The 25555-nt window shown below is 36.2% G+C and overlaps 1 protein-coding gene across 1 annotated transcript in view; it reads right to left on the minus strand.

The window, feature by feature from the left end:
* Positions 1-25555, minus strand: part of ADGB (androglobin) — a 158614-nt gene that overhangs the window by 95476 nt on the left and 37583 nt on the right. Inside the window, exons 6-10 of the mRNA XM_088023849.1 lie at positions 12593-12732; positions 9757-9843; positions 6878-7089; positions 5066-5206; positions 3387-3481 (exon numbers count right to left, since the gene is read on the minus strand). Of these exons, the coding sequence (XP_087879975.1) occupies positions 3387-3481; positions 5066-5206; positions 6878-7089; positions 9757-9843; positions 12593-12732 (675 nt within the window). The remainder of the gene's footprint in view (positions 1-3386; positions 3482-5065; positions 5207-6877; positions 7090-9756; positions 9844-12592; positions 12733-25555) is intronic.

Consider the following 25555-nt stretch of genomic DNA (forward strand, 5'->3'; position numbering starts at 1 on the left):
ATGCCCTGTAATCTTGACAATATTACCCCTGTTAAATGGCAGACTTTCACAGGAAGAAATGGTTTCTATTCAAAAAGGACAGAGGAGGAGGAAAGGAAGGAGGAGGGCCTGGAGAAAGGAGGAGGGAGAGAGAAGAAGGCGTGATAACATTATGCTGCCTGGGCAAATCATCTAGAAGACAAATATACTGCATAGTAAGTGCAATGAGCATCCAACTGGATTATTTACACTTCAACCAAATTTTCATTGAATTTTTAATATCCAACTGTTTTTAACTAACCCACTGAACATTTATGTTTATATTACTATACCATCTCGTCTTCTACTTTAAGTGCAGTGATTTCAGAGCATATGGAATTCTATAACCAAAGTGCTGGATGTCTGGGAGTCCCCCAAGGGGTTAGGATTTCATAAGCTCCAAATGCAATATTGTATTTGTCTCAGTACAGTGAAGAGCAAGTAATCTGGTGGATTTTACCCTTTACAAAGGGAGGGAGAAAAGTGATTTTTATATCTAATCAAAGTTTGGCCGACTGCACCCAAAGTGAAAGAGGCTCACCTGCCTGTATTAAAGCCCCATCCTGAGGGGCTGGCATCTTACTTCACACACACATGTAGGTGTCTGCTGGAACATTCTCCAGGAACCCCGGGGTGGGAGCCAGGTTCGCACTCTCCCTTTGCCCTGCTCCAGTACACCAGTATCTCCTGGAAGGAAGCTTTTCATAAGCCTCTGATGCCTGATCTTTGTAGCTGCCACCCAGGGAATGCCTCTTGACCGCCTGGCTCTGGGGGCCAGGGGAATTTGCCTGGTCCTATGGGTTTTGCAACCGATTTTGCGACTGCTGCCAGGGGACAACTCTCCAGCCAGTGGAGCTTAGCTTGTGTGTCCCACAAGACTGTAACCCATGGAGAAAGAGTTGTTAACCAGCTGCCACCCCCGGGGCACAACAAGAGGCAACAGATCCAGGAGTTCAGTCTTTCTGCGGAGGAGGTCTATTAAGTAATCCTCTCAGGGGCAGCCTGAGGAGCAGATTTCTAATTAAACACACATCATGGGACTGACAATGATCCTTTCCAGAGACCTCGGAGGGCAAGCTCTATCTTTGTGCTTTCCCTCTACCACACTCCAGAGAACCCGTGTCTCCTGGAGGGGAGACTTACACATGGCGGGTGCCCTGGTTTTTATGTCTGGCACCCCAATTTTTGCAGCTTCCACTCAGAGGAAGCCTCTTGATTGTCTGGCTCTGGTAGCAAGGGGGGGCTTGCATTCCTGGATGCCATGGGACTGTGGCAATTGGAGAGACAGTCCTTGGCCAGCTGCCACTCCCAGGGCACTGTGCAGACAGCAAATGGAGCCACACCCCCAGTCTTTCAGTGAAGAAGGACTCTTGGCTTGTCCTGGAGCTTCAGCCTGAGGCAGGCTTCAGTCAGGTGGGATTGGGCACACCCTTAGTGAACTATGGAGCTGCTTGCTGTCAAGGAGTGCAGGCTGTGGACACCATCCTGGCATTCTCCCTCTGCCTTGTTGAACCTCACCAGGATCTCAGAAAAGGGTTTTTTGATCATTTGGAACCCCAACTTTTTGTGACTGCCAACCAGGGGACGCTACCAGAGAACCTGGCCACTTACGAATCCTAGGACTGTGTATATTTGCATACTTGTTAAAAGCTGCTGCTCCTAGGTCTGACTTCCAAACTGCTTGAATCAAAATGCTAAGATCCTTCCCTTAGGGACACTGACAGGTCTTAGCACATCCTCACTGATGGGAAGCTATTAAAAATATAATAGCTTCTGCCCAGATAAGCACAAAGGTTTAAGAGACAAGCAGAACTGAGGCAGGGTTGAATGACAAGTTTCATCTACTAAATGGAGCCACTCCTTCAAGACTGGGAGAGATGGTTATTCCATCAACTGTATAGAAACTAATAGAATTAAGCAAGTGAAGAACAGAGGAATATGTTCCAAAAGAGAAAGAGAGAGAACAAAATAAAAACTCAAAGAAAAACTTAATAAAAGGAAGATAAGTAATTTGTCTGATAAAAAGTTCAGGGTAGTGGTCATAAAAATGCTCACTGAACTGGGGAGAAAAATGGATGAACACAGAACTTCAACAAAAAATGGAAATATAAGAAAGTACCCAAGAGTAGTCAAAGGGCGGAAGAATACAGTAACTAAACTGAAAAATACACTAGAAAATTTCAACAACAGCCTAGATGAAGCAGAAGAAAGGATTAGTCAACTCAGAGACAAGGCAGTAGAACTCACCCTATTAGAGCAGCAAAAAGAAAACAGAATGATGGAATATTACTCGGCCATAAAAAGAATGAAATCTTTCCATTTGTGACAACATGGTTGGATTTCAAGGGCATTATGCTGAATGAAATAAGTCAGACAGAGAAAGACAAATACTATATGCTCTATCATATGTGGAATCTAAAACAAAACAAAACAAGCTCACAGAAGCAGAGAACAGATCAGTAGAGTTGTCAGAGGTAGAAGGTAGGGGTGGGAGAAATGGGTAAAGGGGGTACAAATTTACTTAAATATATATATATTTAAAAATGATGGGAAACCCATACATGCCATGCCACTGCTAAATTTTATGTGGTCAAATACTTAACATCATGGAAAAAAATTAATGATATAGTGTAAAGTGAAAAAGCTGGCTTCCAAAATTTAATAAATTCATAACATTTAATTCCACTGTGTAAAAAAGTATATTCATATAGACACAGAATATATGCACAGAAGAAAAAAATCAAAGGGTATATCCCAAAATGTTAGCATTGCCTATGTCTAGGTATTTATACTATGAATATTTTCATTTCAATGCCTTTGTGTACATTTTCTAAATTTTCTCTAAATTGTTAGACTTATAAGAAAAAATCAGTTAACATTTTTTGTGTGTATTATCTAAAGATTACAAGGAGGTTATAGTAGTAGTTGACCAACTGTGAATGTCAGTTATTTAAATCATCTTATGTTAAGAAAATATTTATGATCTGTTTATGGAAAGGTAATTTATTATTATTTAAATATGTTTACATGATTCTGAAATATATAACTTATGTGCCTTTTTTTTTGCTTAGAATGGAACAAAATGATAATACATGAGTCTACATTTTTTTAAACAGGAAATTATTACAATCATCTAAGATAATTTTGAATGTTCCAGGTCCCTGTGTTCAAGTGTCTATTTTTTTTAAAGATAAGTAGACTGAAATCCAGGACCAGAATTTTAAATTCTGGTATACATTCAATGACAACAAATATCTCTCTCTCTGTCTCTCCCTCCCTACCTCCCTCTCTCTCTTGCCCATTCACACACACACACACACACATATACACCATAAATGGTACTGGGCTTCCTGGCCTTGAGTGCTTACCATTTTTTCTAATGCAAAGATCTTCTTTTCAAATAAATAGAGGGGTGTAAAGGTAGCATATACAACCATGTGAGGAGACTGTATTGCTGAAGAACCTGTAAAAAAAACATATATCGTGTCATGGAAATTCTCGCCAAATGGGTTTGTCAGTAGATCATTCCAAATTGTTCAAATTCCTTAATGGGCATATCTTTGCACGTGAAAAATAGGTAAATGACTGTAAATGTATTTAATAAATGTTAAATGTCACATGTGCTTCTATTTTATAGAACATCTCATTAGTATTACCTTCATCTTAGTACCATTTAATTGCTTAAGAAATCATTTTATGTCACTATAAAAAAAAGTTATCAGAAAAACTCTAGCTACTAGTCAATGTCACTAGAAGAGTCTACAAATGATTATATTCAAAAGGAATGATTTTAAAATGAAATTTTTTTAGCTTTCATAGATAAACCTTAATTTGAATATAAAGAAGTTCAGAACTTTCTATGTCATTTCAAGAAGAAAGAAAACAAACTAATCATTCCATGAAGAAGGAAAACTAAGTCAGTAACTTTGCCAGGATTGTTCTATATGCGTGTGTATAGAATTTCCTGGCCAAATATATATATATATGTGTGTGTGTATATAATTTATTTATTTATTTATTTATTTATTTATTTATTTATTTATTTCCAAGATAGTTAGCATACAGTGTTATATTAGTTTCAGGTATACAATATGGATTACTTAATATTGAATGCTTCTGAGCATCACTTATTTTTTTCATGTTTCTTAACAGACCTGAAATTACTATATTTGATTTACTATGCTTTTGTTCTTTACAGATTCTGGCTAAAATGGTATAATTTATTTTGCTCTATTATCTTTATTTTTTAATTAAAAAGTTTGTTTTATTCCTTTACAAATTCAAGCACTAATACTGAACTGTATTAGATATTTATTAAAGAATAATATTTTTAGACCCACAAAATATGTTAGATACAGGATCTCTCTAGAATAGATTAAAATGTAAAATATACCAAACTCATGAAAACATATTTTTACACTTAAAAATTAAGCTTGTATATTTTTCATGGAGCAGAGACCTGAATTCAGGCATGTATGTATACACACACACACACACACACACACACACACACACACACACACACGTATATACATACATATAGAGTTTATATACATATATACATATATAATTTATACAAAGGAAGACATATACTAATATATATTTGTATACACTGATATGTAATTATATTTTATATTTATATAGTTTATACAATTATACATTAATATTTATGGATATTATACAATATGTGTCATATAATATATGTTGTATTTTATGTATTATAGATTATTTGTTATGTGCTAATACATAGCATATACACTTACTAGTATATGTCCTCCTCCATGCAAACACTTCTGTGACTGTTGTACCATAAAAATTTGGACAACCTTGGCTTCTGTCTCACATGTAAGACTTTGCCCCCATATGCATACTGATTTGAGAGTTTAACAATTATGGGCAAACTTGAGCATATTTATTTAGATAATGTCTCAACAGGCAGTACACTTTTGTATTCCAAAGTGATATTCCAACTTTGTAAACTCCAAAGTTTCCCAACATTTTAAGAAGAAGCTAAAATAGCTATTACTCTAGCATACTGAAAGCTTACAATCTGACAGAGACTGCAGAGAGTACTGTACATCTGATGAGGGTCTTGAAGCATGAAGTGACCATTTGAATTTTTCTTTTTCCTTCTCTTTTTCTCCATTTTTACTCTTCTTCTTCCCGACATCTTTTGCATCTGCTTTTTCTAACATATTAAAAAATAGATATGATAAGTCTTTTAACTACAAAACCTCAAACTATATTACTTATTCAGTTATTATGTTGAAAAGAAGGCTAAAACAATAGTGTTATTTAAATGTAAAACTATAGCCACAAATTTCCCAAAACACTACTCACCTCTAATTAGAAACATCAAAATAAAGTAAGAGAAAACTTTGAAAATTGACAATGTACTGCCAAAGACATGATTATTGACTACACATATTTTTTTGCTAAATGGAGATGATCATTAAATATAATTTATATTATATATATTAATATATAATTTTATATATTATAAATAATTTTAGGCTAATTTTCTCATTTTAGAATGAGGCTAGTTTTCTCATTCCTTCTACTGCATCATAACGTATATACATCTGCTGTTTTCTCACAGAAAATGCTCTTTCCCTCATCTTCAAGAAATCCCTCTCATCTTTGTGAACATAGCTCAAAATTCCTTAGGGAATTCTTCCCTAATGTCCTAGACTAAATATGAACTCCCATAGTTTTCTGTATTTTCCTCCAAGGCTCATGTCTTAGTATATGGTTATGGTTTTTAAAATTAAAATTAATGTTAGTCTCTCTCCCTAGATCATAAGCACTAGGAGATAAGCTTCACAGTGGATTTTGTTCACCGGATGATCATTAATTCCTGGAACATTTATTGGTATTCTACTCAGCAAATAGTATATCTGAATGGATGGATGAACATATGTTAATTTGTGATACATGAAAAAGGGCTTCTAAGTTCAAATTAATTTGAGATATGCTAGGTAAAACAAATTTAATCAGCCTTCTTGTTCAGCTTTCTTTCATAAACTAATGCACATTAGGTCATTTAAAGAAGGGCTTATGATAGGCAGAAATCACTCATACACTTGATCTTGGTAAATTCTTGAGGAACATTTATAGTAATAATTTCTGTGTGGTAAATGCTGGTAAATAAGATCTTGATAAGGAACAATTTGGGCAAAATATAAGATTTTATAAAACAAATATTTGAAAGATCATTATAAAAGCTCTTGAGGTATATAAAAAAGCTGAGTATATTCTAGTATATTTAATTCTACTTTACTATAAAAGCATTATTATTCATATGCATAGCTATATGAAATATTTTAGAAAATATAAGATAATTATTCAATATATTTCTTCCTTTAAGATCCTACACTGTAAGATAGCTTGAAATTATTTTATTTTGAAATTTGAACTTCTACCTTACGATAAATGGTCAGCAAATCATAATCCATACTGTGTCTATTTTGCATTTCCTTGGTGGGGGGAATAAAAGAGAAAATAGAACAACTTTCCCTTTGCAGTTTTGCTCCATTCCACTCTACATATAACATATAAGGAAGTGTGTGTAATGGAAATTGACACTTAATGTCTCTTCTTATGTTAACACTATACTACTTCAGTATCATCAAAATATACAGTTGCCCTTGATTTTAAAAGACAGCAAAATATGGGATAATAACTAACATCTAGTAAACTACATTACTAGTTCTAAAATCCTAGAAAGATAGGATCTTAATTATTTTCACAACACTTAGTAAATGATAATGACAATAGTCATTAAATTCAGCAACGACTATAGACCATTTATATGCAATATCCATATTGAACATACGAATGACAATATAAAATGTCTTACCTTTTGGAGCCTTGTCACTTTTCTCAGGTATCTTTAGTGCTGTCGCTGAACCTTCAGGTTTGAATTCTTTGCCATCCTTCACTTCTTTCCCTGATTCTTTTAATTTGGCATCTAACACAGCTATTTTGCTTTCAGAACTGGACTCAACTGACAGCTTAAATTCAGGCAATATTTCTTTCAAGAGCTCCCATACTTTGTCCATATATCCTGGTCTTAGATAAAACACATCAACATTAATTTCCAAATAATAAAGAAATAGAAAATCTTAACAGACCAATTACTAGCAAAGGTATTGAATCAGCAATCAAAACAATCCCAACAAACAAAACTCTAGGCTTCACTGGTGAATTCTACCAAACATTTAAAGAATAATTAATACCAATCCTTCTCAAACTCTTTGGAAAAACATAGAAGGAATACATTCTAACTCATTTTATAAGGCCATCATTACTTTGATACCAAAACCAGACAAGGACACCACGAGTAAAGGAAATTACTGACCAAAATCTCTGATAAACATAGAGGCAAAAATCCTCAACAAAATATTAACAAATAGAATTCAACATACATTAAAAGGAAATATACCATGAACAAGTGGGATTAATTCCAGGGATGTAAGTAAGTATGATTCAACATTTGCAAACCTATGTGATACACCAGATTAACAATGATTATGATTTTTATCATTCATTAAAAATCATAAGGTTATCTCAATAAATGGAGAAAAAACATTTGACAAAATTCAATATCCATTTATGATAAAAAACTCAACACATTGGGTATTGAGAGAACATACCACAACATAATAATGGCCAAATATGACAAGCCCACAGTTAATATCATACTCAATCAACTGTGAAAATCTAAAATATTTTCCTCAAGATCAGGAACAAGACAAGGATGCCAACTCTCACCATTTTCATTCAGTAGTATTGCAGGTCTTAACCAAAGCAAGTAGGCAAGAAAGAGAAATGAAAGACGTCCAAATTAGATAGGAAGAAGTAAAATTGTCACTATTTGCAGATGACCTAATATATGTAGAAAACCCAAAAGATGCCACCAGAAACTATTAAGCCAATAAATGACTTCAGTCAGGTTGCAGGATACAAAATCAATATACAAAAATCTGTTGCATTCTATACACTAAATGAATCATCAGAAACACAAATAAACAATCCCATTTACAATCGCCTCAAAAGGAATAAAATACCTAGGAATAAATTTAACCAAGGAGGTGAAAGACTTGTACACTGAAAACTATAGGATGTTAATAAAAAGAAGTTGAAGATGACACAAATAAATGGAAAGACATTCTGGGCTCATTGACTGGAAGAATCAATATTGTAAAAATGTCCATACTACCCAAAGTCATCTACAGATTCAATGCAATCCCTATCAAAATTCTAATGACATTTTTCACAGAAATAGGAAAAACAATCATAAAATTTGTATTGAGCCACAAAAAAACTCTTAATAGCCAAAACTATTGTGAGAAAGAACAAAGCTGGAGGCATCACACTTCTTCATTTCAAACTGTCACAAATCTATAATGATCAAACAGTATGCTATTGACATACAGACACTTAGATCAATGGAACACAATAGAGAACTCAGAAATAAACCCACCCATATATAGTCAATTAACTTATGACAATGGAGTCAAGGATACACAATGTGGAAAAGATAGCCTCCTCAGGAAATGGTGTTGGAAGAACTGGACAGATACATGCAAAAGGATGAAACCAGACCGTTATCATACACTATACACAAAAATCAGTTCATAATGGGTTAAAGACTTGAATGCATGGTTTTATATGGGTTTTTTTAAAGATTTTATTTATTTATTTGAGAGAGAGAGAGAGCACATGAGAGGGGGGAGGGTCAGAGGGAGAAGCAGACTCCCTGCTGAGCAGGGAGCCCCATGTGGGACTCGATCCCGGGACTCCAGGATCATGACCTGAGCCGATGGCAGTCACTTAACCAACTGAGCCACCCAGGCGCCCGGTTTTATATGGTTTTACCAAAAAACTCCTACAGAAAACATAGGCTTTTTGATGTTGGTCTCATACCGTTTTTTGTTTGTTTGTTTTGGATTTGACTCCAAAAACAAGGGCAACAAATGCAAGAATAAAAAGTAGGGCTATATCAAACTGAAAAGCTTCTGTTTATTTGAACCAAGCAACAGCTAGTTTATCCTGCTGAAAAGATGCTTCAGATGGTAGAATCCAAGTTACTGGGGGCTGAATTCAATCTCCTCTAACCTGGACCCTTTGAGAATGGTAGATTCCCAAAATGAATCAAAGATTGGAGATGATCCAAATTGATAACTGTGCTATGGATTTGATCTTCTTGTAAAAACCAAACCACTCTGGGCTTCAGTTTCCTCATTTGTAATGACATATACCCAGCTGATGAGGCCGTATGAATGATTAAATAATATTTTCAGGACTGTGGTTTTTAATTAGAAATAATATATTAAAGTGCCTAAGGCCCAATAGGTGTTTCGTTATTATTAATTATTTCCTAATATGTGTAGTTAATTAAAGGTCGCCTTTATGTTTCTGTATTGAATAAGTGTAGTAGCTGTATAGATATAAAGGGACGCATGTAAATATTTACCATAATAAAGAATTAACGTTGTTTTCATATTTGTAATCCAGATATTCAAAGATTAAATTCACAGTCTTTTTAAGGAAACAGAATTTATCCCGAAATTCTCAAGGAATTTTATAGAATACTCTAAAATAGTATTTTCACAAACATTTTGTAAAATGTGTCATTTCTTGAAATTTTCTTAAAGATTAAGAATGTTTTGGTTCAAGAAACATTACTGGGGAGGAAAGAAAAAAATATATGAAGAACTTAATGGTAAAACCTACTGGAGAGAGATCACTTCCGGTAGCCATCCTGTAAGTGCATGGATAACAGTGAACTCCCCTAGGTCTCTCCTCTCCGCTATATGAATGCTAAAAAGGCAAATGCACAATAGTATAGTTAGTAACATTTGAAAACAGACAGGTATATAAGGACTAGGAATCTTTAATAAACAGTGATATCGCCATAAAAAATGTAGGAGTCATAGTGGTTATATATTAGAATACAAGAAAATACTATTCCAACAGCCAGATGATTTGTTTTGTTAAAGCACTTAAAGAGATCCAAAGATAAAATTTCATGTTTATTTTAAAAACATGTTATAAGCCTTATTTTAAAAAGATATAAATTAATATTCATGTCATATACACAAAACATATGCACATATATAAAATATGTAAATTTAGATGCTATATATTTTATATATTCAATATGCTAACATGTTCTTTAAAAAATAGAACAGTGTCTTTTATCTTTCTGGTTTCAGTTATTATCCTAAGATGCCTATGAGGCTGTGTATTAAATCAGTCTTATACATGGCAGGTCAAGATGGGCATCAGATATCCCTAATTAAATCCTTAGATAATTCCAGAGAGACTAGAAACATCTTTTATCCTATTCAAAAGAGTAGATCTACCACCATAGCATAAAGTCCAATGAGACTGAATGACCGAATATCACTCTTCCCATTTTAGTCCTTTTGTTTTCTGAAGTGATTAGTCTATTTACATTAACACACATAAATGTCGTACCCCTACTGCGGCCAGGGGTCACAACTTCAGTCCACCATGTGCCAACAGGGGTGATTGATGGTATTGACCATATGTGTCCTTTTTCAGAAAGAAATCCTACAATCTGAGTCACATGTTCTGTCATTTATAAACTTGCATTGGTTTATTGTTTATAATTATGGATTTTGATGTGTCTACATATGTCACAGATAACAAAAATCTCTTGGGGTAGTTCACAGTCTAGTCTAAACTCCTCTGAGGATAATCTTATTTAGGAAGCAACTGTGCAAACTTCATAAAGATACTGTTCTGTCCTTTGCATAGCTCACAATGATATTGATATAATTACTACATATTAACTTTTAATGTAGAAAGCTAAAACTCGTATGAAAATAACTGTTATATACTATAAAATCTGAGAAAAAATGCATAGACAAATATAAATTGTACCACACAGTCTCAGTGTTCACTAGAAAGCCTCAGAAATGTCTTACATTTAGTCTGGTCCTTTATTACCATGCTAGATTTATCTATTTTTTAAAATAACAATAATCTTATTTCTTAGGTTGCTATAAGATTCTATGGAACTGTAGCTTTAAGAAATACAAAATGCCACTCCAGTTTTCCAGGTCACAGTTTTAACACTTCACTGATGTTACTTCAGCTCTAATTCTCAGAACTTCAAGTTAGGTCTGAGAATTAGGAACAAGAGGAATGTTATTTTCTTTCAAAACAAACAAACATAGCTGTCACCAGTATGAATACTTAGTACTATTCAGCTACCTAAAAAGATCTGGGCTAAGTTCTTTTTAAAAAAATCATTGAAATTAAGAGTTGTGAGCTGGGTGAAACAAATTCCAAACAAAAATTGAGCGTTGGTGAGAGAAAAGAGAGATGATAAGGATGGCGGTAGGAGTGGCTGGTTTTGTTGTAAAGCCTTGGGGAAAAAAAAGGAAGGGGAGACCAAAGAAAATCCACAAAAAGCAGAGCGGGCTTCTGACGGACAAGGGTGTGTTTCCTGAAGGGGTGGAGGCTGAGCTCTGAGACAAGGGCTAAAGTGATCTCTGTTAGAGCATGTGGGTGTTCCATTGAGAATGAGGTGCTGTCACACCCTGCAGGAAGGTGAAGGGTATCAAATTCAAGCCAGTGCAGTGTATGTGAGAATTCTCCCACTGAGCAATGATATGAAGTTGCCACGCCTTTGCAACTTAAGCATCTAAACTATTTTTGCTTGGCTAGGGTGGGGATGGATTGACCTAGGGTCTCCATAGGTGGAAGCCAAGAGAATGAACATGGAAGACATGTCTCATATACGTTGATACACAAGACATGCAGGAATGGAAGACGCAAGCAGATTTCACAAGAGTATTGAAGCAAGGGGCGCCTGGGTGGCTCAGTCGTTAAGCGTTTGCCTTTGGCTCAGGTCATGATCCCCAGGGTCCTGGGATCGAGCCCTGCATAGGGCTCCCTGCTCAGCGGGAAACCTGCTTCTCCCTCTCCCACACCCTCTCTTGCTGTCTCTCTCTGTCAAATAAATAAATAATAAAATCTTTTTTTAAAAAAAAAAGAGTATTGAAGCAAATATGAGTAGTTTTCATCACGAATGTGTTAAAAGGGACCAATGTTACCAAAAATATGAGGAACATATTGACATCCCTCAGAAGAGTTCAGGTTTTCAAGATTAGTAAATTATTGCTGCATATACAGAACTAAAACTTGAACTGGATTCCAGGATATATTATTTGGCATTTAGATGAACCAATATTTCCCCCTACAAAACAACTTTCTCACACTAAGCTGAAACATTATTTTTCAGGATTACTTGCCATTCATCCTAAGAAAGCATTGGATATAGAATAATTTTTGAGTATTTTCTCTTGGGGGGAATATTGTCTTATTGCTGGCTAACCCAATATTTCAAATTAGTGGTTTTGGCATATTCATTTTTATATCAGAACATTTACATCGTTTGGAAAGAAAACTCCTTTAAATTGATTTTTAAAAATAAAGATATGCACTATATCTTGTGATATATCTCGTGATAGATGTATAGCTGTTTGTTGTTTTTTTGTTTTTATATAAGTGAGTGATCATTCTTCCTTCTACATACTCAATATTTGCCAGTTTAATGATAGCTTTACACAGAAGCATTGGCCAGAGTTCAAATTCATAGGTTGTGGCTGGAAGCAATAGATTGTTGTCTTCATCAAAAGGCAAAAAGTCATCAATAGTAATCTTTCTCCAGCAACCCTAAACAAGAGAAGAAAGGAATGCATCAGTGACTTACATTATTTTCTCTCATCCATTGTTGTACATCACTGATGTGACTCTTTACTGTTTTTTAATTTTACCTTAGCTTCTTACATCTAAAAGCCTGGCATACTGGTTTTCAATACTTCTGTGGCTGAGAATTTGAGTTGATTGTTTTATTTAATGTCAGCACATCCCTATCTATATCAACAGTGTCACTATTTCTGATGTCTTGTAAACACATTCTTGGGTGCCCTATCCTACATAATGTAGTCAAAGTGTTTCAAATAGCAGAACCAAAACATTATATGGCCATGGATAAGTTTGGCCATAATTAAATAACTCAATATAGTCATAATACAAATTCTCCAAATATAAGTAATTATTGTTTATCCTGCTAGACTCAGTGATATTAAACTTCCAATTACCAGATTGCTTCTACTCCTAATTAAAGATCTATTTCTTAACATGAAGTTAATTAATACTTTATTTAATAAAATCATGATTTATTTTCCTGTATACATATTACTTCACAATTAAAAGTTTAAGACAAATGATAACACTAATGATTATGAAGTCAAAAAACTATATATTTTTTTAATTTTGGTTTTACATGCAAAATTTTATCATGGATTTATTCTTTTGCCCAAGAAATATTTTCAGCAGTAACGCAAACATTGTGAACCTAAAGATCTGCAAAATACATGGCCTAAACCATTGCATTGCTTACAGTCTAGTGAGGGAAGGCACATATGCAAACAATATCAAACACAATATGTTCAAAGTGTTCTAGGACTGGAAAAGAAGGTGTGACAAATATGGTTGTGGAAATCGTCCCAAGAAGGTAACATCTGAACTAAAGATTCAAAGAACAGTCTACTTTTCCCAAGCAGATAGGAGCAATAGGGTGAAACATGGTTTCTTTGCATGGCACGTGTAACTCTGAACTCATGTTGCATGTCTTTCTTTCTTCCCTAATGGAGGATATAGGGCAAGACAGGGTTAAGGCACAGGTGTTTAGCCACTCTCTCTTCTAATTTCAAATGATATGACCCAAAAGAATACCCAATGAAATAAGTCAGATACAAAAGGACAAATATTGTATACTTCTACTTATATGACATATCTGGAAAAAAGCAAATTTGCAGAGGGGCGCCTGGGTGGCTCAGTCGTTAAGCGTCTGCCTTCGGCTCAGGTCATGGTCCCAGGGTCCTGGGATCAAGCCCCGCATCTGGCTCCCTGCTCAGCAGGAAGCCTGCTTCTCCCTCTCCCACTCCCCCTGCTTGTGTTCCCGCTCTCGCTGTGTCTCTCTCTGTCAAATAAATAAAAAATATCTTTAAAAAAAAAAGCAAATTTGCAGAGAAAAAAGACATGATAGAGGTTACCAGGGACTGGGAGAAGAGGGAGATGAAAAATTACTGTTTAATAGGTACATACAGAGTTTCTGTTTGGGATGATGAAGAAGTTGTAGAAGGAGATACTCTTGATGGTTGTACAACCTTGTAAAAATATGTAATGCCTCTGAATTGTACATTTTTAATGGTCAAACACTAGATATTACATCATGTATATTTTACCACAATAAAAAAAAATAATAATAACCATTCCTATTCTACACTTTAATTTTCAAAAAAAAGTTTTGGAAGGAACCAACGGATCCCTATGAAGGAAAAGTTTTAAGCGAACATAGGAACTTAAGTTAAACCAGTTCAATAACTATCATCTGCTTCCGGCTGACCAATAACATATTTCAATTGAGAATGCTTGATTGCTAATGTACGGTCTAAACAGATGAACTGCATGATATGTGATTGCATCTCAAAAAAGCTATTATGAAAAATAACTGGGATAAGTGTTCAATATTACATATCTAAAACATAATTTAACTAGACATAACAATTTTCTTAGGAATTTTTATGATTCTTTGATATTAATACGTAGGTTGGGTTGCTTCTTTAAAGTTTATGAAGAAATTAAATTATATGTATACAGGGGCACCTGGGTGGTTCTGTAGATTAAGGGTTTTGCCTTTGGCTCAGGTCATGATCTCAGGGTCCTGGGAGCCACATGTGGGGCTCCCTGCTCAGAGGGGAGTCTGCTTGTTCCCCTCCCTCTGCTGAGGCAGAGTTCCCCTCACTCGTGCTCAGTCTCTCTCTCAAATAAAAAAAAATCTTTAAAAAATATATTATATATGAATACATAATATAATATATAAATATATAATATAAATATTATATATGAGATGTCATCATAGAACATTGAATTTATTTATTTTAGTCCTTATCATAGAATACTGAAACAACTTTTTTTTAACTGCATGTAAATGACGTATATTGGGCAGTTTTTACTGAGTTTACTGTGTTAACACCACATAATTTTAAATGACTACCAAAATGTTTTATTACTTAGCATGCTTATGAAGAAGGATGCCTCCTTTATTAATATAAATATAAATTACCAAGTTACTTTAGAATGCAGTCGTGTTCAAATTTCAGTATCTCCCACACTTGAATTCTAGGTCAAGATAACTAAATGGCTACATAAATTTATATCCTCTTCCTCCTATGACTATGCTAAAGGGATAATAAAAAAATGCTTTTTAATTAATCGCATCAATCACAATTACAAAAGATCAGGGACAGAGATTTGAGCAAATACCTGAATGAGCGTAATTATATAGAGAGGACAGAGCCCTGACTGCACTCCCCCACCTTCACCGCAGTAACAGGTGGTACCCCTTCCATACAGGGCCTGAAGGTGGACTTCTGGCCTGTCCTCAAGCAAACAAGGTGGTTTCTCTCCCCAGTGGAGTCAGTGGGCAGAACTAGGACTCCCATCTTCCTCCTGCAGTAAAGAGGAAGTGCTTTCTGCATTAGTAGAGCCTGTTGGAGGAACCCTTATTTCCACACTCTACCCAGGCAGGAATGAGGCAGTACACTTCCCTTCCTCAGGGGGTGCTCAGGATACTGTGGGACAGAGTCTTATCCATCTGGTTAACAAACAAGAGTGGCAGAGCCAAGTAGCATTGCACAGGCTTTGTAAACTAAATTAACATTTGAAACACAGCCCACAGAAGTGAGCCAGGATGTGTACTCTGAATCTAAACAGGTTGACTATGTGCTAAAATAAAAAATTTAATTAGAAAACAGTCATAGAATGCTAAAAATATCCAGGAAACTGTCCAAAATTACTCATCATGCAAAAACCAGGAATATCTAAATTTCAATGAGAAAGTGAGAAAATACAGTCAACAGACCGCAATACCAAAAGGACGGGGAATTTGGAATTTTTAGTTAAGATATTTAAAGCTGATGTCATAAGAATGCCCCAGGAAGCAATTATGAATACTCTTGAAACAAATAAAAAATAGAATATCTCAGCAAAGAAATAAAAAATATGAAAGAGGAAACAACCGGAAATTTTGAACTTAAATAAAACCTTCATAGGGAAAGATCAAAACAGGATGCAAATGACAAAGAAATTAGTGAACTGGAAGTTAGTTCAATAAAAATTATGAACAACAGGGGCACCTGGGTGGCTCAGTGGTTAAGCGTCTGCCTTCAGCTCAGGTCATGATCCCAGGGTCCTGGGATCGAGCCCCACATCAGGCTCCCTGCTTGGCGGGAAGCCTGCTTCTCCCTCTCCCACTCCCCCTGCTTGTGTTCCCTCTCTCTGTGTGTCTCTCTCTGTCAAATAAATAAATAAAATCTTTAAAAAAGAAAAGAAAAGAAAAAATTATGAACAACAAGGAAAAGTAGATGTTTTTAAATGATATGAACCTCAAAGATCTGTGAGACTATGAATGAAGATATAACATGCGTGTCAACGGAGTCCCCAGAAATGAGAAAAAAAAGGAATGGGAGTCTGAAAAAATATTTAAATGAATAATGGCTGAAAGCTTTCCAAATTTGTCATAAGACATGACTCTACAGTTTCAGGGAGCTCAGAATATCCCAAAGAGGATAATCTCAAAGAAATCTACACCCAGACACATCACATTCAAATTCTGAAAATCCAAGACAAAGAAAAAAGCCTTAAAACAGCTAGTGAGAAAAGAACACTGGATTGCTCTTCAGAAACCACAGAAGCCAGAAGGAAATATCCAACTAGTTGTCAATGCTGAGAAAAAAGGCCTGCCAACCCACAACACTGTACCAGTGAAAATATCCGTTAGGAATAAGGGTGAAATAAAACATTTTCAGACAAGGGGCATCTGGGTGGCCCAGTCGGTTAAGTGTCTGACTCTTGGTTTCAGCTCAAGTCTGATCTCAGGGTTGTGAGATCTAGCGCCAAGTCGTGTTCTGTGTTCAGCATGGAATCTGCTTGAGCTTCTCTCTCCTTCTTCTCTCTCCCCTCCCCCTTGAACTCTCACTCACTGAAATAAATAAATAAACCTTTAAAAAAATTTAAAAAAAAAAAGTTAAGATAATTTACTACCAGAAGACTGGCCCCAAAAATGATGGTGAAAGGAAATTCTTAAAAAAAAAAAAAAAAAAAAAAGGAAATGGAAGAAATCTGAGGACATCAGAAATGAAGAAAGAGCAAAGAAAAATATAAACATATGTATGGCTAAATACAATAAAGTATTCTTTGCCTCTTGAGCTGTAAAAATTATATTTGACATTTAAAAGCAACACTTATGAGCAGGTTCTGAATAGGTATAAAGAAAATATCTAGATAGCTATGCTATAAAGGGAGGGGGATAGAGGGTCCCAAATGGTGGTAAAGTATCTATATTTCCGATCTAAGTGGCAAAATGCTATTACTGGACTGTGATAAGCTAAGCATGTATATTTTAATCCCTAGAGCAACCACTAAGAAAAAAAGTAATACATAGAGATATACTAAAGACTAGAGATAACTCAAAATGGAATCCCAAAGAATGTTCAAGAAACACACAGGAAAAGGGAAACAGATACCAAAAAAATAAGTAAATAACAGAAGTAACAGAGTATACAAATAATAAAATGACAGACTTAAATCCCAATTATATCAAATGTAAATTGCACACAAATTAAAATGTAAGAGTAACTTGGATATACTTATAAAACTTAAGAGTTTGTATATAATTGAGTAATTCCACATGTAGAAATCCCAGAAAAAATAGTCCTATAAGCGGGCAAAAATATATACACAAAGATGCTATTTTACAGAATTGGTATTGGTAAAACACTGTTGTCATAATCTAAATGTCAAGATGAAATTAACAAAATATGTATGGTTATTGTTACATTTGAACAAAGGAGTACAAGGTAGATCAATATGTATATTAGCATAAATAATGCCCATAGTTAGGGAAAAAATACATTACAGAACAAGAAGTACCATCCCATTGTTGCTATAAATTATATATAGTAGGTTTACATATATTTAAAAGAAAAAAGTTTAGGAAGATACACATCAGTCATTTATTGTGATTGTCTATGTAGGCAGGATCATAATGAATTTTCATTCTCCACTTTGAACATTTTTTTTAAAGATTTTATTTATTTATTTGACAGAGAGAGATAGCGAGAGAGGGAACACAAGCAGGTGGAGAGGGAGAAGCTGGCTTCCCGCTGAGCAGGGAGTCCGACGTGAGGCTCGATCCCAGGACCCTGGGATCATGACCTGAGCTGAAGGCAGACACTTAACAACTGAGCTACCCAGGTGCCCCCTCCACTTTGAACATTTTAATAATGTTTGAACTTATTTTACTAAAAGCGTTTACAATGTTAATGATAATGAAATAACAAAAACATTTCTATTTTGGAAAAAGTAATTTAATGATAGAAAAATAATTTGTCATGGTCTATATCTTGAAAACACTGTTGTTCAAGTTTAAAGAACAAAAATATCACTGGGCGGGAGAGAGTTTGTTTCAAATGCTGGAGTGCAGGATTTGGCCAGAGACTGTCTCAGGGGGGTCTGGGCTGGGGCTCGGGAAGCCAAAAAGGTAGTGCTGGTACTGGTGGTTTTCTGCACCTTACTGTCTAAGAAACTCTGAATTTGACAATAATTCTGTGCTTAAAAATGTAAGGGTCTATCAGAAACAAAAGCTAACACTTTTTTTATATCAATAGATTGATGGCAGCTGGAGAAAATTTTTGGTCCCAATGTGTGTGTTTTCCCTGTTTATTCAGAGACAGATGAAAGCACCAGGACACTCACAGCAAGGCTGCCAAGAGCAATACATGTTTTGAGTGGAAAGCGCTCACTTAATTGCCTCTATCAAGGAGCCAGAGGAATGCTGAAATCGGAAAGTACCTGACCCGGCTGCAGGTGGCCCCAGGAGTGGCAATACCACTTCCAGGTGAAAGAAGAGAGGAACTTCTCTGTTTTATAACACTGTTCTTTATGCTACTCAACAAGTATTTGTCTGACTGATGTCAAAGAACCTTGATGCTAGGTCCTTAGAATCCAAACTGGAAATAGTAGAAATACTTTCATGGGAAAAATGAATGCTGGTGTAAAAATCTGCACCTTAAACGTCAGGTGGAGAGTTTCTGACAGGTTGGTTTAACTTCAGAGAATGATTAAGATAAATGTTTGGAGGGACAGCAGGAAAGCGTGAGAACATATATATGCAATAAGGCAGAGAAGGAAAATCAATGTCCAATAACAAAAAGGTGAGCAAGCATCAAGAAATTGGAGTCAAAAAAGGAAAAAAAAAAACAGCAAGGAGAAGAACACTCAAGGTGTAGGAGATGTGACATGGCAAGGAAAATATGTAGAACCAAGATGTGTCCAGCTCCTTATACTGTATCAAGCAGTAGAAGGTAACAGAACTTATTGTTATGAATATGTTTCTTAAATATTTGAAGTGAAAAACAAAGGATAGACATATAAATACTGAACTAGAATTAGAAGGAAAAATCAAAAATTAAATTGTGTATGTCTGGAAAGAGATTTTAAAAAAGAAAAAGAAAATGTTTATCTTGTCAGAAAGAATCTCTTCTAATTCTTTACTACACCTGTCATGCACACAGATGTTGACTCAGCCCTACCACCTGGGAATTAGGTAGAAACAGGTAAAAATTTTTGCCCCTAGCCCTGAGAGAACAAATTTCTACCAACCAGAAAACCAGGTACCATCTCTCTAGCACATGAATGTGGTCTCTGAGACAGCAAAGTCCTTGTTTGTTGTCCTGTAAAAATTGCATCTATCTGCCTATTTATTATCACTGTTATCGGTATTCTATATCCTTTCAAGGACTACAATTCCAATTTTAAATAATAGACCAAAGTAGGGGAAAACTAGCAGGAGAGTATTGTAATCCGGCTTGTGTATCTACCTTACAAAAGGAACTGGAGTTGTATTTGCAGATTACATGATACTATACATAGAAAATCCTAAAGATTTCACTACAAAACTATTAGAAGTAATGAATAAATTCAGTAAACTTGCAGGATACAAAATTAATATATAAAAATCAGTGTGTTTCTATACACTAATAATGAAGTAGCAGAAAGAGAAATTAAGACAACAATCCCATTTACAATTACACCAAAAAGAATAAAATACCTAGGAATAGACTTAACGAGGGAGGTGAAAGACCTGTACTCTGAAAACTTTAAAATATTGATGAAAGAAATTGAAAATGATGCAAATGGAAAGATATTCCATGCTCACAGATTATAAGAATTAATTTTGTTAAAATGTCCTTCTTACCCAAAACAATCTACAGAGTCAATGTAATCCCTATCAAAATACCAGCAACACTTTTCACAGAACTAGTATAAATAATAGTAAAATTTGTAGGGAACCACAAAAGACCCAAAATAGCCAAAGCAATCTTGAGAAAGAAGAACAAAGCTGGAGGTATCACAATCCAAGATTTCAGGTATACTACAATCCTTAGTAGTCAAAGCAGTATGGTACTGGCACAAAAATAGACCTACAGATCAATGAAACAAATAGCCCAGAAATAAACCCATGTTTATATGGTCAGTTAATCTACGACAAAGGAGGAGGCAAAAATACATAATGGGGAAAGGACAGTGTCTTCAACAAATGGTGCTGGGAAAACTGGACAACTACATGCAAAAGAATGACATGGGACCACTTTCTTACACCGTACACAAAAATAAACTCTAAATGGATGAAAGGCCTCAAAATGGATTAAATGTGAGACCTGAATTTATAAAACTTCCAGAAGAAAACATAGGCAGTAATTTCTCTGATATCAGGGGCGCCTGGGTGGCTCAGTCGTTAAGCGTCTGCCTTCGGCTCAGGTCATGATCCCAGGGTCCTGGGATTGAGCCCCGCATCGGGCTCCCCGCTCCGCGGGAAGCCTGCTTCTCCCTCTCCCACTCCCCCTGCTTGTGTTCTCTCTCTCCTGCCTCTCTCTCTCTCTCTGTCAAATAAATAAATAAAATCGTTAAAAAAAATTTCTCTGAGATCAGCTGTAGAAACATTTTTCTAGATATGTCCCCTAAGGCAAGTGAGACAGAAGCAAAAATAAACTATGGGACCACACCAAAATAAAAAGCTTTGCACAGAAGACAAAGCCTTAAAAAAAGACAACATACTGAATGGGAGAAGATAGTTACAAATGATATATACAATAAGGAGTTAATATTCAAGACATATAAAGAATTTATATGAGTCGATACCAAAAAACAAATATTCCAATTAGAAATTGACAGGGAATCGAAATAGACATTTTTCCAAAGAATACATACGGGTCAACAGACACGTGAAAAGATGCTAAACCAAATGCAAACCAAAACCACAATGAAATATCACTTTACACATGGCAGAATGGCTAAAATAAAAAAGACAAGAAATAGCATGTGTTGGAGAGGATGTCGAGAAAAAGAAACCCTTGTTCACTGTTGGTGGGAATGTAAATTGGTGCAGCCTCTGTGGAAAACAGAGAGCTGTGGAAAGTGTGGAAAGCATCTAGAGGGCTATAGCTTCTTATATATTTTTGCATACACTAATGAATTCACTAAGAGGATGGGGCATGGGATGCTCCATACTCGGTGCTCTAGAGAAAAATGAAGCAGGGACAGGTCAGATAAAGTGTTAGGGTTTCAGATATGGTGTAGAGTAAAGGCTTCAGAATGGGTGTTTTTAACACTAAAACCAGAAGATACTCAGGCATTGGCTGTTGGGTTCAAAACAAAAAAGTATTGTCCAAGTATTCCATATGTAAGCAGATTATCATTCATATAACAATCATATATAAAGGAAAATAGACCTCGATATTTAAAATTACCCAAAATATGCAGGATATATATTCTAAGTGAATAAAATTCTGGAATGCATATTCCAGCTGAATGAAAGATGAATCAAAATAAAAGACTCAAGAGAGGAGAGGGTGCAGCAGGATGATAAGCACTAAACCCTTTTATAGAGAAAAATAAAGGATACATAATTATAAATGTGTTCAAAGATAAATACCAATAATAATGTTTATCCAAAAAGCCTGTATGCCAAGAAAATATTGAAGCAAAAGAATATTAGGCTGATCTTGTTCTAAAAAATCAAAACAATAAATTCATAACAACTAAAGCAATATGATATTTAAGAAGGACAAGAAAAGGGGCACCTGGGTGGCTCAGTCGGTTGAGTGTCCAACTCTGATTTCAGCTCAGGTCATGATCTCAGGGTTGTGGGATCAAGCCCCGCGTCAGGCTCTGCACTGGGCGTGGAGCCTGCTTGGGATTCTCTCTCATGCTCTTCCTTTGCCCCTCCTCCCACACACTCTCTCTCTCAAACAAACAAAAAAGGACAAGAAAAATAGCAGAAGGAAATCGAGTCCAGAAACAAAGACAAGTCCATGTTAGAATGTAGTGTATGATCAAAGTGGTTTTTAAAATTAGTGGACAAAAAGTGCAATATTCAATATATAATCTTAGGGCAATTAGCTGAGCCTTAAAATAAAAAATAAACCAGGTCTTTATTTCTTGCAGTAGATAAATCAAAGGCCCAAATATTTTTTTTTAAAAGCCTGAAATAGTAGATAAAATAAGGGGAAACATTTTTTATATTCTTGAGATAGTGATATCTAAATTTATTTATTTTTTTTAAAGATTTTATTTATGTATTTGACAGAGAGAGACACAGCAAGAGAGGGAACACAAGCAGGGGGAGTGGGAGAGGGAGAAGCAGGCTCCCGCCGAGCAGGGAGCCCGATGCGGGGCTCGATCCCAGACCCTGGGATCATGACCTGAGCCAAAGGCAGACGCTTAACGACTGAGCCACCCAGGTGCCCCAAGATAGTGATACCTAACTTTAAATAACATATACGTCCTAGACTCAGTAAAGAAAAATAATGCCCTAATCAACTACATAAAAATTACAAGTCTCAGTTGGGTGGAAGATGTAAGGTTAAAAGACAAATTTCAAAGCACTTCTACACCCACATTATGTGGTTATCTGCAACACACAAGAGAACACTTGCAACTCCATAACAAAACTTTAAATAAACTGTTTTATAAGTAGGTAAAGTATAGGTAATTCAAGAGGTATGTAAGGGATGTACAGATTTGATGGGATGCTAGAGGACTGTGCATCAGAACTTGGCAGGAACTAAGTACGTTTGGCAAAGGACACACAGCAAGGCCATGTTGCAGGAGCAGGGGACACAGCCTTGTCACCATCTCTGTGTGTCCCCTCCATTTTTACATCCTCACCTAAGAATGGTTGTTGAGCAAGTAAGCACCTGGTAAGCTGATCACACGCTTTTCCCCTGGCTCTAATGAGAGGCGGAAAGAGGAGGGATCTGATAGGATGGCTTTCATAGTGGAAGGTAATAGCAATGGGAAAGAGTAAAGGAAGGAATAAATGGAAGAAGGTAAGATACTAATAGTGTTGAAAATCTACTCCTCGTCAGGACTTTTGCTAGGTTCGTCTACATAACTACCATATTTTATCTTCATCTGTATTTTTTCCATGGCATGGTTTGGTGTCTATTATCTTGAGGCATGTGGTCCCTTTGCCTCTGTGTGCAAGGGACCCTGAAGGGTCCGTGGGGACCAATAAGTGGATCTAGAAATGCCGAGAGTCAATAAAGCTTTCTCTCAATCTCAGTGAGCAAGAATATGGCCTTGCACTTCAGCCACGAGCGCCAACAAATTGCCTACAAAAATAATTCATCTGGAACATGTTGTATCTCAGTGCTCAACAGCTTAGCAGCAGTCCCCACAAGCCATTCCTCAGGTGAGAGCAGTGAGGAACCAGAAGAAGCCACTGGACATGCGGCCCCTCTTTTCCCCAGGGCTCTCTTATCTAGACTCCTTAAATGATGGGTTCAGAATGAAATTTCAAATTAGAGTAAATATTTTTTTTGAATTCTGAATCCAAGTGGGTTTGGGCTTATGAGGAATCAGTACTGTTAAAGAGAAATAAATCACAGTTTCTTTGTAAAACGGAATGAAGTGTTAATAAATGTTGGCCTCTGTCCAAAAGGAAATTTGCGAAGAAGGAAGGATGTCAGGAAGCAGAGAAAGAGAAACTAACAGGGCTGGTTTAATATTCCACTGATGCTGCTTTGTAATACTTAATAATTTTGAACTCACTCCCACCTCAAGTGTAAGCAAATGTATGGGAAATGGGGGAGGGGGCAAAGACCCAGGCATTTGGCCTCCTCCCTCTTCCTGTGTTTGCCTTCACTCTGTAATCCCTCAACCATGTCCACATATGCACGGTGCATCCACCTTCTTAACACCATATCCTCACTCTCATTCCTTGGTGCACATTAAAACTTTGAACTCTCGTCTGCCAAATCTGCCTCCTGTAACCAAGGAAGATAAAGACATTTAGGAAGTCATTTTCTCTCCTCGCAAAATTTTGACTTTCAAAGTCTATTGTCTTGCACTGAACATCAAACCACCAAAAATCCTATATTAGAGATCAGTGGCTAATATTACCTTCTTCACTTTTACCTTCTGCTGTAATGATCCCATTAATTCCTAAGGGCTGGCCTTTTAGCATTCCCCATCCCAGGAAAGATGGATGACTCTGGCTCACTGGGGAGAGTCATAATTTTAGAAACATAGAATGGGATGATTAACTTTTCACACTTCCCCACACCCTCAAATGTTCAAGAATATTCTTCCATAGTGACCAGGACCAGCTTCATGGGTGTGGAACCTGTACAGTCACGGGGAACCTCACACTTAGAAGGACCCTATGCTTTTTTTTTTTTTTTTAAGTGCTGCTATCACCATATTGACATTCCTAATAATTTTTTTAACAAGGGGCTCTGCAAATAATGTAGCTGGCCCTGCCTATGAGTCTGGGCCTTTAGAAAGACCATTCCACCAACAAAAACTCAAAGGTGTTTCATAGTCTAGTGTTGCTAAGTGTGGTATGAGCCTACTTTGCCTTATTAACTAGGGGATTTTTAATTCTCTATTTCTACTATCCCATTTGCTCCCTTTCAGGCAGAAGCAAAAACTTTTTGTCAAGGTAAGATTTGCTAACATGAGTACAAATCTCAAGTTTAGGGCAAAGACTGGGTGGGACTGGGCCCCTCAGGAGCAGCAAATACCAGGAGAGAAAGAATGGACCATGCTCAAGCACTCCCTCTGCTCAAGACCCCATCCCACACCACAGAGAAAGGAGGAAGTAAGAGAGCCCCGGGCATCCACCTGCCCACACAGCCCAACTGCCTGAGAGGACAGAGATAGCAGAGGACCACCCCTCCATGGTCCAAGCAACACCATTGTAAAAAGCATGTGAGACTGGGGTCTCAGGACAAACAACGATGTTTGTTATTGATCCCAAATTACACGTGTAGGACATATCTTCCCAGTGACTGCACAATTGATGTCCTGTATAAACTGCATGATCTTGTATTAGCCTAGGTAACAGCGTGTAAGACAAATATAT

Source organism: Eumetopias jubatus, unplaced genomic scaffold (assembly GCF_037043125.1).
Source record: "Eumetopias jubatus isolate StellerSeaLion01/CBP00866 unplaced genomic scaffold, mEumJub1_p1.0 scaffold_6, whole genome shotgun sequence".
NCBI lineage: Eukaryota > Metazoa > Chordata > Mammalia > Carnivora > Otariidae > Eumetopias > Eumetopias jubatus.